The 12,131-nt window shown below is 52.8% G+C and overlaps 1 protein-coding gene across 1 annotated transcript in view; it reads right to left on the bottom strand.

Annotated features, from left to right (window-relative positions):
• The window catches only part of BSN (bassoon presynaptic cytomatrix protein), a gene marked incomplete at its 5' end in the record, with an annotated part of 46,782 nt that overhangs the window by 19,303 nt on the left and 15,348 nt on the right, over window positions 1-12,131 (bottom strand). The window contains one exon of the mRNA XM_065749702.1: window positions 10,556-11,356. Within this exon, the coding sequence (XP_065605774.1) occupies window positions 10,556-11,356 (801 nt within the window). The remainder of the gene's footprint in view (window positions 1-10,555; window positions 11,357-12,131) is intronic.

Here is a 12,131-nt window from a genome sequence, read left to right as displayed (position 1 = left end):
AGCCTATGATGAGCACTGTTAGCTATGCAAAAGCAAGGACACAGTACTACCCCATTGATGCCAGCGCTGCCAGCACTGCTCCCATATCCTCAGTAAGTCTTGAGCTAAAAGTTGAGACGTTGAAACCCAGCAGCACAGAGGGGGGAATTTATTCCATCCCCATCAACAGAGTAGTAATATATTGTTCATTTTTGTTCAAATTGATCTGAGTGTGCATTGTAATTTACTCTGCGAAGTAGCACTCCTTAACCAGATTTATCAGCCTGCCAGGCAGCCTTATCTTTAACAGCCCACATTATCAGGATGTATTTCTCAGCCAAGGTTAACAGTAGCGGGAGGATCTTCGTACACTGTCTGCATACCAATAATTCTGAAATAATGCCCAGGAGACGGCGTTGGGCACCATGGAGCCCACACCCTGGTCACCATCTCACAATTCCCATCAGGGCATGGGCACAGCATTGATGAGAGATGTTTTCCACGGCCACACTGCTATTGCACACATATGTTACCATGCATGTGTCTGATGAAGTAACCACACCTCTCTGAACCTGTTTGTGTGAGACTTCAAGTCTGCAGCAATATGATGCCTGCAAAAACAAATCCAGTAAAACTGCAGAAAAGAACTAGAGTATTCTAATCATTTTTTCCCACTAGAAATGGGGATAAAAAGTCCTTAAAAACAAAGTTTATTTGTGAAAACTTCATTTAATCAAAATCTTGTTTTTTTCACAGGCACTAGTGTTGACTAAAACACCCAGTCATCCAATGAGCAATTTTATGTCTCCGATAAAAGCCGATTCGAGCTGCCTGACTGCACTTCTCTGAGCTGCAGAGAGCCCCACATGCCAGGCAAACCAGACAAAAGCCTGCATCCTCACTTGCAGACCCCAACCTTTGCAAACCGTTTCTTTGGGTTTGAGCCTCATTCATGTCCATGATGGAACACCTCTGAAGCATACTGGCAATCCATCAGTTTCACAGGCTGGAAGCTGATGCCCAGTGGTCTCTGTACAGTTTTCAGTTTTCAAACTAACTACAGCATTTTCTGAGAAGTTGCCTTCCTCTGGGGCTGTGATCCCACACCATGCAGACATTGGCACATCATTGGAGGAACACATCCCAGGAGGAACCCACCGCTCCTACAGATTTCATGGAATCATAGAAAGGTTGGAAGGGGCCTTAAAGATCATGATCCAGTTCCAACCTGTGCCATGGGCAAGACTGCCAAACACAAGATGAGGCTGCCCAAGGCCCCATCCAAGCCTTGAATGCTTCCAGGGATGGGGCACCCACAACCTCTCTGGACAACCTGTTCTAGCACCTCACCACTCTCTGAGTAAAGAACACCTTCCTAACATCTAATCTAGATCTCCCCACTTTTAGTTTAAAGCCATTCCCCCTTGTCCTTTCACTATCACACCATGTAAAGGATCAGATCTCTTTCTGTTTCTATGCTCCCTTCAAGCACTGGAAGGCTGCAGTGAGGTCTCCCTGGAGCCTTCTCTTCTCCAAGCTAAACAAGCCCAACTCCCTCAACCCTTCTTCAGCTTCTGCCTTCCTTTCTTTACCATTACCTTATACTTCTACATCCTTACTTGGCCCCTGCCAGCATTTTCACCCTGAAATACATCTATTCCTTGATTACTGTCAGCTTTAATTTCTGTTTGATCCTATTAAACGACTGTTTCTTCAAAAAAGCCTCTATGCCCCGCTCCAAGCTTCAAGATTGCCAGTCCCGATTCCAGCAGCACAAGTATTTTAATTAAAGAGACTACCTTTATGGAATAAATCAAGTGATTAGCTTGAATAATTAACTCTCATAATCTCTCATACTTTTTTACAGGTCAATAATCTATTACACCAAAAGGCTTGGAAGTGTTCTAGAAATGCAGACTTCTAAAGTAAAGATGGATTAGCTGCTACAGCCTCCAAGTTACACACATCAGCACCTCTCTGTACTTGTGCCTTGCATGCTCCCACCACTGGGATTCCCCAGTGAATAAAACTCCCTACACCTAGGCCATAGGGGCACACGTGGGACCCCAGAGAATACCTACAGAGGGTGTCTGCATCTTGGTGGGTTCAACGTATTTTTCATCATCTTCAAAACAAACTTATGTAAAGAATTTGCTTTAACGTAACTTATTAAAAAGTAGCTTATTTCTTCTCACACCTAGAAATTAGGCTGGGAGCTACACTGAAGCATCCTCTGATGCTGGTGTTTGTGGCCCCTGGTTTTGCCCTGGTCGAGAGCTCTGGCACACCCGTGCTGTGGCTCCAGCAGGTCCACCAGCAATGACTGATTACCAGCTGCTGTTTTAGACAAAACAGCTTCAGCAACACAAGGCACCACAATGCTGATGGGCGCAAGGAAGCCCAGCTGATGGCAGGTGCCCAAAGCCAGGGCTGTTATCTCAGCCAAGACGAAAGAAAACAAAAAGATACAGCAAAACGAAGCCGAGAAACCAAACCAGAATGAAATGCTGTAATCCACATAAAATGGTTGCTAGCATTTCTTCAACCACGTGGCCATTTGCTCAGTTTAATGAGCATCTGGGAAGCTCTTCCTTCCCCTTCTCTGCAGACACAGAGTTCTGTTCCCTGCAGCCAAGGGAGAACGGAGCCATGTGAGCCCTTGAGGTGAGGCACCCAGTTTGCTTCGGTGCTCCAGGAACTTGCTGCTCTGTGCTGCACGTGCCCTTGCCTCCAGCCTGCAGCAAGCCCACGTGCGTTAAAGCACTGCTGCCTGGCTCTGCTTCGCTCGCCTGTTCCTGACGCACTATTTGCTCTCAGCAAACAGATGACTGCTGGTCATGCTTAACAGTTTCCAGCGAGTCAGGAAATTACATAAAGATGGGAATTTCACACCACTGAGCCCTGCCGTGCAGCGTGTTGCTGCCTGCTCACCTATCCCCACTGTGTCTCACGACCACAGCCCTGCTCCCGTCTCTGCACCCCAATAGCTCTTCATCCCCAAACCAGGTCTGCAGTGAGAAGGCTTGCTCCAAGCCAACCACAGCCTGCTGCAATCCGCCCTTCTGCTTCAGCAGCACCAGGAATCAGGTGCTCTGTGCTCCACGTGTACCCTTAAAAATATCGCAGCACAAAAAAAAAAAAGGAAACAAGCAACCAAGTAAACCCCAAATGACCACAAAAGCCACAGAGTAAAGCAGCTGCAACAGACTGGGCTTTGGGAAGGAGGAACAGCAGGAATGGAGCAACCGCTGCTCTCTCCCCTGGGTGCCTTGGTGGCCACCTCCACCAGGACACCCACAGCCCTGAGGGCAGCAGCTGGCCCCACACCGCGGTATAAATGGCCAAGGGGGTCCGGCATGCCGTTCCCCTGTGCTGAGCTGCATGCAGCCCCATGGGCCGCGTGGGGTTCCTGAGCATGGCACAGCGCGTCCGCAGCGCGGCCTTATTTTAGCAGGCAGAGCAGATGGCGGTGGGAAGAGAGCAGAGCAAAGCAGGAGAGGAGAGAATGCTTTTGCAGCGAGATCCCAGCTCAGCTGAGGGGGTTTGGAGCGCTTTTGTGGCACTGCCAGGGGGAGTGCTGAGGGTTGGGGTGGGAACTCCAGGCACGGAGAGCAAAGATGTAGGAGAAGCATGGCCTGGTTTCCAAATACCGCATCGCAGGAACAGCTGCCGTTGGCTCAGCACTGCCTCACAGCAAGGCACAAACAGAGGGACCCGAAGAATCCTCGCCAAGTGGAGGCAGAGCCCTGAGGAGGTTCCCAGGCCTGGCCAGGAGGTGGCTGGCTCTGCTGAGGCCCTTCCCTTGGGCCAGCCCCAGGGCTGCCCACCATCCCCCTGCATCCACTGGGGTCCCCAGATCCCACCCGGACACACAGAGGAGTGGGAACGCAGCGCTTATCACAGCTGCACAGCACCAATGGGAAACGGCAGCAGCTGCTCCCTTAAAGCTGCTTCTGTTCCAAGCACATGGAAAACTGTTTAAGTTGCAAAGTGTCATCAGGGGCTTTGGAAACAGGTTCTTAATTAGCTGAAACTATTTGCTTTCTGGGTGAATCGCTTCCAGAAGCACCTGAAGAGCTTTTAGCAGCAAGAGCACCCTCAGGAGCAAACTGCACCGCTGCACTGTGCCTCCCCACAGCCAGCTCCTCCCAGCCGCACACATTCGGTGGGTGCATTTGAAAAGGAGCCTGCTGTTCCCTCCTGCTGCTCAGGAGGCTCCCTGGAGTTTCTGGAGCACACATGTGCCCTTCGACAGGAGAGCAGCAGCAGCTGAGCGCACTGCATGCTTCCAGCCCACCCCATCCCGCTCCTACACCCATGGGGACTTTGCCTGCAGCACATGACCTCTCCGGGAATTTTAAGCAAGAGATTGGGAGATTTCAGGGATTCTCAGCCCCAGTGTCTCCTGCAGCTCAGCATTTGCATGGGATGAGCGTGTGCGTTTTGCAGGGATTGCATCAGAAACTGCAACCCTACCTCCAACTGCTCACTGCGCATCCTGCATGCATCTCGCGTCAGCACCACAGTTACCAACTCTTGGCAAAGCAGGAAGCAATGAGTACTTGTGGATGTCCTTCTCCAACACTGCTGCCACGGCCAAAGCCCACACAATAGAAGGCAGTCTGCCCACAGCACTGCTCTCTGCAAGCTGCTGCTTCATGGCATGTCCCTTGTCCAGATCCTGGTGCCTGCCCAGGGTTACCCGCAGCAGTGTTGGCAGCACTAATACACATTCCATACCCTGTGCATTGACATGCTGTAGCACACACGTTTTGCACTGGGGACACCGGTCTGGCAGCTTGAGAATCCTTCCAGGCTGCTCACAGGCAGAGATACTCAATAAAGATCAACCATGAAAAAGTGCAATTGCTGCAGGATCAAGTGTAAGCTCCTACATGAATGCCTCCGCTCCTAAGGGCAATCATTTCTGTTAACAAACATGCCTCCCTGCCAGCCCCTCCTCAGCTTGTGATTACTTCCCTACAGCCTCATATACAAAACGAGATTTTATGACTCTGAACAAAGGGAAAGCCGAACCCCACTGGTGCCAGGAGCCTAGATCCAGGTGTGACAGGGCCTGGGAGAAGGGAAAGAGGCCACGAGCGCCGGAGGGGCTCCAGCATCTGCAAAGATCTGGCACACAGCTCTCTGCACACCTGAGGGCTTCCTCTGAGAGAGCAGAAAAGCGGTGTGGATAAATCACAAAGCAGCTTTCAGCATTCGGGGCTTTGCCAGCCAGCACCTGCACCTGGCTCCTGCTGGGGCTTCCTACCTCCAGAAATCACATGGGAAATGTTTCCCTTTCAACTCAGTGGCAAATGGCAACAAAAAATACATTTAATTAAACGTTTCCAGCCAGTGCTTGACCCACACATCTGACAAATTACCCGTGAGGCAGCCTTCAGCCCTCCCAGATTCAGGAGGATTTGGGATAAGAGCAACTCCTGCGAGGAGAGGCGAGGCCGCAGGCAGGGCAGCAGCTCCCTGCAGCACACACGGGCAGCTGGCACAGCAACAGAGCACCGCAGCCTTGGCAGGAGGTGCACATCCCTGCTGTGGGCTCACAGAGCGGGAGGAGGAGGCCAACACTGGTGCACCCGCAGGCCAGCAGTTCTCCCCCTCATTCTCTGGTGCCAGGGGTCTCTGCAGGTGCTGAAGACTGCAGGATATGGCTGCACAGTGCTGCTGTGCTCGTGATGAGAAACAGCGTTTGCTGGGAGATGGATGGGCACCAAAAGAGAAAGTCCAGGATCCTCTGCCACGGCTGGAAAACAGCAACTTCTCTGCAGTCCCCAGCCTGCACAGAGTCACGGGGCTACAAAGCCAATTAAATGCTCGATTAAGTGTCCTAACGTGTTCCCACACAAAGCACTAACATAGCACATCAAAAGAACTAAGAGAAGAAAAAAAAATACACCAACAAAAAGATAAGAAATGAGGAAGTGCCAGGTTGTGTAATGGCCTGAGAGCACATCAGGATAATCTGTGCCTGCTCCCAGGGGACAGCAGCGGGAGCAGCCAAATCCCCGCACCACCTCAGCACGAATCACTGCCTCCCCTGCAAGGAGACGTGTTGTCCCCGGGGCAGAGCCCACTGGGGGGCCCTGAACACCTGATGGAGCTGTGGGTGCCCCTGCTCATTGCAGGGGGTCAGACCAGATGGCCCTTAGGGGTCTCTTCCAACTCAGACACTGTGATGGTGTGATATGTAAAGCTGGTGACCCATGGGAGCACCAATGCCCCAAGCCTGGCCCTACACTTCCATTCAAAGCAAGCCCCAGGCAGGCTGCTACCATGCTGTGACATGGAGCTGGGTGACACTGCTGTGCAGCACAGTGCAGGTGGCAGCACCATGTGCTGTAGCAGTAGTGTTAGCACTCACTGGAAGGGTTTGCACACTGCTATCATTTGTCCATTCATTACATTATCTCATCTAAAGGAGGAAAGTAATCAGGAAAAACAACAGAGTTACAGGTTTGAGAAAGGCACAGGCTGAGATGGTTTTCCAAGCAGCCATGAGCTGGCAGTGGGTCCGGCAAGGAGCTCAGCATCTGCACTCCTCATTCAACCTGATTCCACCAGTGTTGTGTTACTGAGACCCAGCCCCATGCTTTCCTGTGGGGTCTGGGCAGCAGGATCTAGGCACTCAGGTTAATCACAGCACGTTAAGCAGCGGAGAAAACTCGTGAGTCACAGCAAGCTGTTAATTACCCATCTGTAAAGGGATTTGTGGGCTCACACGGGCAAAGCCGACTTCCATGGCGCTGCGTTGGAGGCGGCTCTCTCCTGTGATTCCAGTTCAGGTGCTGACCTACAGCAAGCTCCCAGCCCCACAGTAACACGCAGGACAAAAGCTGGGCACGGTGCTTGGAGCCTTTTGTCAAAGCTTGGTGGTGAGACAGCAGGCAGCAGCAAGAGCATGGCAGCTCCCTAGAGGTGACCACAGCCATGAACACTGCCTAACAGCACGGTCCTGCCTAGGAAAGGGTTGTCCTGATGAGAAATGGAGTAAAAAATAATTAAAAAGAAAAAGTTAAAGACATTGGCATTGAGGTTGCTGCACGGTCGCTGCCCTGCCAAGCTGTCACCACCAGGATGTGACTTAATGGAAAACAGCCCCGGAGGGATGCCCATCATGGGGACGGACAGCAGCTGCTCCCTGCTGCATCAGGAGCTGCTCCTAGTTTGTGTTTACATTCCTTATTTATCTGAGTTTGGTACAACTGGTAACTGCTGACACCGATGTGCCACAACCCACGACAACCTAAGCATTATACAAGGATGCTATTCATAATGTCGGAGGAAGTAAGTACAAGAAAATAAATGCAAACTCCTATTGGGATCTGGGTGCTGTGTGGCAGGGACATGACTCTGCAGGAGGACCCCACACGGCACCCACCAGTCACAGCCTCGTGCTCTGGGAGCAGGCCTCAGCAAAACCCACTGCAGCTCCTGTTTCAGGCTGCTTAATTAGGCAAAGGGGCATTGTGCCATGCTCCTTTAGTAACACAACATGTGTAGCTCATTTGTTCCTTAATAGAAAACAACTGAAGTCAGCTGGGGTCAGCTGGGTGACCAGGAGCGTGCCGCACAGCACAGGGCCATCGTGCTCCAGGGCAGCCCTTGCCAGATCGCTGGCTGTGCTGTGGGCTGATGGTGATGGCCTCACAGCCAGCCTGCCTGCCATGGAAACCTGCTCCTACCTGCACAGCACGAGGCTGGGGGAGCTCAGGAGCAGCTCAACATGCCAGCTCCAACATGGTGGGAAGAGCACCAGGAGCTGCTGGCAGGAACTGGACTCCTGGAGGAGGTGTGACGAGGTGGGAAGCAGCTCCAGGCACCTGCAGTTCTGTTAGTTTTCACAAATAACTTATTTAAAGCTGGTAAGGCAAGCAGGCGAGAGAACTGTGGGTCACACACACACTCAGGCTCCTTCTATCTGGTGGCTAACTGCAGCGGAGGCCAACACAGCCCACACCTCCTGCAATGCTGTGCTGACACCAACCTGAGGGTGTGACTCCCCATCCCCACCTCACCATGGGCTGAGCTCTTTGAGACATGGGAGTGGAGGAGAGCCAGCCCAGCTGGTCCCCATCGGGCCCAGGCAGGATGGATGCTCAGGAAGAGCTGCAGCTGGAGCAGGACGCACGAGCACTCAGCCACACCAGTGCAGAGAACAGGAGGAAGGCTCTGAGATCTGCTTAAGAGACCCTACTTCAGACAGACATGAGGGGAGAGCTGTGTACAAATGTGAGGTTTTTATGGAAGAGACACGGCACTGACCTTGGCAGCCTCCAAATGCCACAGAACATTTTTTGTCATCAGAAGAAAGCAGTCCTAACTCAAAGGTCAGGCCCCAACCCAGAAGACACAGTAGCATCCCTTCCAAGCTGTGAGGGCAGCCACAGTGGAGCAGCAGTGACTGGAGCACCTACAGGCTCACAACCACCATGTGCACAAGTGTTTCCATCACAAACAGTGACAGAAGAGGTGGTCCCAGCCCCCAAATAATGATGGTACTTGGGGAAAGGAGCCTGCCCTGCTCCCTTCTCACCTGGTAACATCTGGAAAGGCAGGGAGCCATTCCCCTCAGCACCTCAGCAGGAATGACCTACTTAGTGAAAACACTTGCCCGCAGTGAGGAAGCGATATTACCCTGTTGGTTTTTTTTTGCCAAACCTTGAAAGGTTACGTGGTTTTGCTGGAAAACTACAACCCCATGCAGCCCATCTCCAGCACTGTGGCTCAAAGCCTTGACTGCCTGCAGTGATGGGACAACTTCATTTACGGGAAACGTATTCATTTAGCACCACTGCATTTAGTATTCATTTAGTACCACTTTCTTTCTCCATCCTTGCTCTGAAAAACAGGCCATGTGGCCTGTGCCCTCTCCACCTCCCTGTGCCCGTGACTCACATTTGGAAACTGGGTATGATGGCTGTGCCCAGGCTTCAGCACTGCAAACAGACTGCCCATCCTGCCCTCGGCTGGGGCTCCTCCGATTCTCCTCAGCAGCTGTCACGCAGCTTCCAAAGGCAATTTGTAAGGTCCTAATTCATAAAGCAATTAATGGGTCAAGCCTTGCTACTTCAAAGAGGGAGCCCTGGCTGAATCTCCAAGCTCAGGACAAGCTCCTGTGAGCTGCAGGCAAAACACTTACAGGATCAGACCACAGAGCTATTTTCTGAAAAGATCAAGCAAATCTAAAGCCTGGCCGTATTAAAAGATCTTGATGTTTTCTTTCTCTCTCTTTTTTTTTTTCCTTTCCCTTTCCAGAGGAGTCTTGCTGCAGTTCTCATCCCAGCATCCAGAATGGCACTACTTTCACACAGCTCTGTTATAAAACAGGCACTCAGCACCGGGAAGATGGTGTTTATCCCCAGAGCCCCACAGCAGAAGCCCATGTGGGACTTGACTTTTTGGAACAAAATTGGTTGGGATGATAAGTGGAGAACTTTGCTCACAAAGACCATGGCTGCCCAGCAATCTCAGCGGCACACACAGGTGCTTCTCTGCAGCTCTGCACGCGTGGCACATGCTACTCCACTGCCAGCATGAGGGCAAGCAGAAGCCCAAATCGGCAGCTCTGGGAAGAGAATAGAAGTACTGCATGTAATTGAAACTGCAGGGAGGAGTTAGGGACATAAAATGTAATTACCCGCAGTGGAACAGAGCCAAGATTAGCAATCCTACTTCTGATCATTGAAAGGTCCCCTTTTTGCTGTGCTGATGGTATCAGCTTTCTGTCTCAGTGGCTGCAAGATGCAGCACTTCCAGAAGCAGCCCTGGATACCCCCTCAAAAGAGTCCATGAAGAATCAAGTGAGGGTCTGGTGATCAGCCACGGGTCTGCAGGATTCCCTCCATCACCAAAGTGGGAAGAGGAGCAGGACATCACACGGAGTCCTGACTGCAGCACCCCTTCTACAGCCGTGCGTGGTGAGAAGAGGGTGCTTTGGGACATGCTCCATGATTCAGAGACCTCCTGGGCTACAGCAGGTGGGTCCAGTTGGACCTCAGACCACCTCAGACCCCAGCTCACATCCACATGGCCCCACGTACACCTCCACATCCATCCTTTCAGCGCTCTCCCTCACATTACAGACACGGGAGAATGGAGGGCAGCACACTCCAGTGGGCCAACACATGCCCTCAGCTGCTTCCAAACCTTCTCGTGCAGCCCCAACCTGCTTACCCTGCACCCTCACCACCGAGCAGCAGGATACCAGCTTGCTCCTGGGCCTGGCCAAGGAGTGTGCCCAGAGCACCAGAAGGGGCCTCTGAAGACTCCAGCATGGCACGATTGACTTGTATTTCCTTGCCCCATTCACCGACCTATTGAACACCTTCCAGGAGAAGCAGCTAATTTCTCATGGTCTTGAAGGGGCTGCCCCCAGATGACCACCCCTTGCTCTGCTCCTCGTGCAAGATCAGTTTAAAATAAGTACTTTATGAAATGCTCGCTGCAGACAAGTGAAGCCTTACCAGGCAACCCGAAGCCTGCCCTCTGCCCTTGCAAATCAAACCAGTCCATTTTCAGCAACAAAAGCATGAGGATGGGCCCATGAGCCCCTTACCTCCACCAGATGAGGCGCGGGGTTGAAGCCACACATGTTGCACACCTGCTGCCGGCAGCTCGTGCAGGCATTGTAGTTGGGGGGCTCGCTGGAACCCACGTTGATCTCAGCCTTGCAGAGGGGGCACAAAACCCTGGCTTTCGGCACTTCCTTTGGCTTGACGCCTGGCTCTGCTTTGCCTGGCTTGGTGGCTGCCACGGCCCCAGCCCGGCCCTGTGCCCCAGCGGCTTTGGGGCCGGCTTCCTTGCTGGCGTCACTGAAGACGATTTTTGGAGGCACTTTGCCAGAAGTCTGCGGGCTGGGAGGGGGGGCCTCCGGCTGGACGGACATGAGCGTGCTGGCCTGGGTCAGGAGGGAAGCCCCGAAGCCAAAGAGCTTCCCTGTGAGCCCTTCCTGTGGTTGCTCAGCGGCACCCGTGCCAGGGGCTGAGGCTGTGGGTTTGGGGTCTCCCACCGCCTTTCTCTGCTCAGAGGAAGAAGGCTTTGCTTGTTGGTGCTGCGGGGAAGCCCTTGCCACCTCCGGAGGTGCAGCAGCTTTCGGCTGGCCATGCTGCTCCCGCTGCGGCGTGGTGCTCTGTGCTTTGGGGGGCTCTGGCTGGGGGACGGTGGCGGTGCTGGGGCGGGCACTGGGCTGGGTGGGCGCTGGGGTCTTCTCCTGGCCCGCCGGGAGCTTGGCTGGGGAGTGGGACGGAGATGGGGATGGGGAATGCAGCTGCTGCTGGCTCTTGGAGCGTGGGGCGGTGGTCATGTCCATCCCCAGTGCCCGCTGCATCTGGCAGTTCAGGCACAGCCATTCTTTTACCTGCAGGGTGAGAGAAGGATATGAACGGTGAGCAAAGAGCAGCAGGAAGGGCTCGGTCAGCAGCAACCCACGTGTACTGCTGGATTCCTGTCTAACACGTTCCATAAGCAAAGACCTCTGTGGCTGTACAAACAAGTCATCAACCTCCCCCACCCCACAAAAAAAACATCTCAGCAATGTGTTCTTCACAAAAGTATCTTGCAATCACAGGGAACAGACCCCATCTGTCACAGGTACAACACGTCTGTGCTGGAGCAGGCTTTAATTAGCTTTGTTTTGCTTCCAAGGCTTCTTCCAAGCAGCTCTTGCTAGAGATGAGGCTCTCACACCCATTCCAGCGCTCTCCTGGTGGAAGAGAGCTATGCATAAGGATACAGAACCAGGGGGAGGAGGGTCTGGCAGCCCACCTCACCTCCTCCTCAGGCCTTGCTAACCCCGTGGAGCCTCCTCCCAAACCTTTGCCCTGAAAGGCTAAATGGGGACCAGATCAAGGCCCCCCTCTGGGGAAGCACAGGACCTGTAGGTCAGAAATGCTGGAGGGGGGAGGAGTGGCTTCTCTGCTCCCTGGGCAGGCACAGTGCCAGCTTGGGAGCAAGAGGTTAATTCTCACAATGATGAGCAAGGGGATGCAAATGAAAAATATAGTGCTCCCTGGCAAAGTGCTGATAAATGAAAGGCTTCCCCCCCTTGAGGGACATTCCCGGTAACATGCCAACGTCTGAATTAAGTTAATTAAAGAGGCTGTATTGAAGTTGTGAGCCTTCTGATATGAGCA

Source organism: Cyrtonyx montezumae, unplaced genomic scaffold, assembly GCF_038088225.1.
Source record: "Cyrtonyx montezumae isolate F1298 unplaced genomic scaffold, pur_monq_1.0 scaffold_6, whole genome shotgun sequence".
Taxonomy (NCBI): Eukaryota; Metazoa; Chordata; class Aves; order Galliformes; family Odontophoridae; genus Cyrtonyx; species Cyrtonyx montezumae.
Note: the sequence above shows the minus strand (reverse complement) of the source record. Positions and strands in the feature narration are given on the sequence as shown.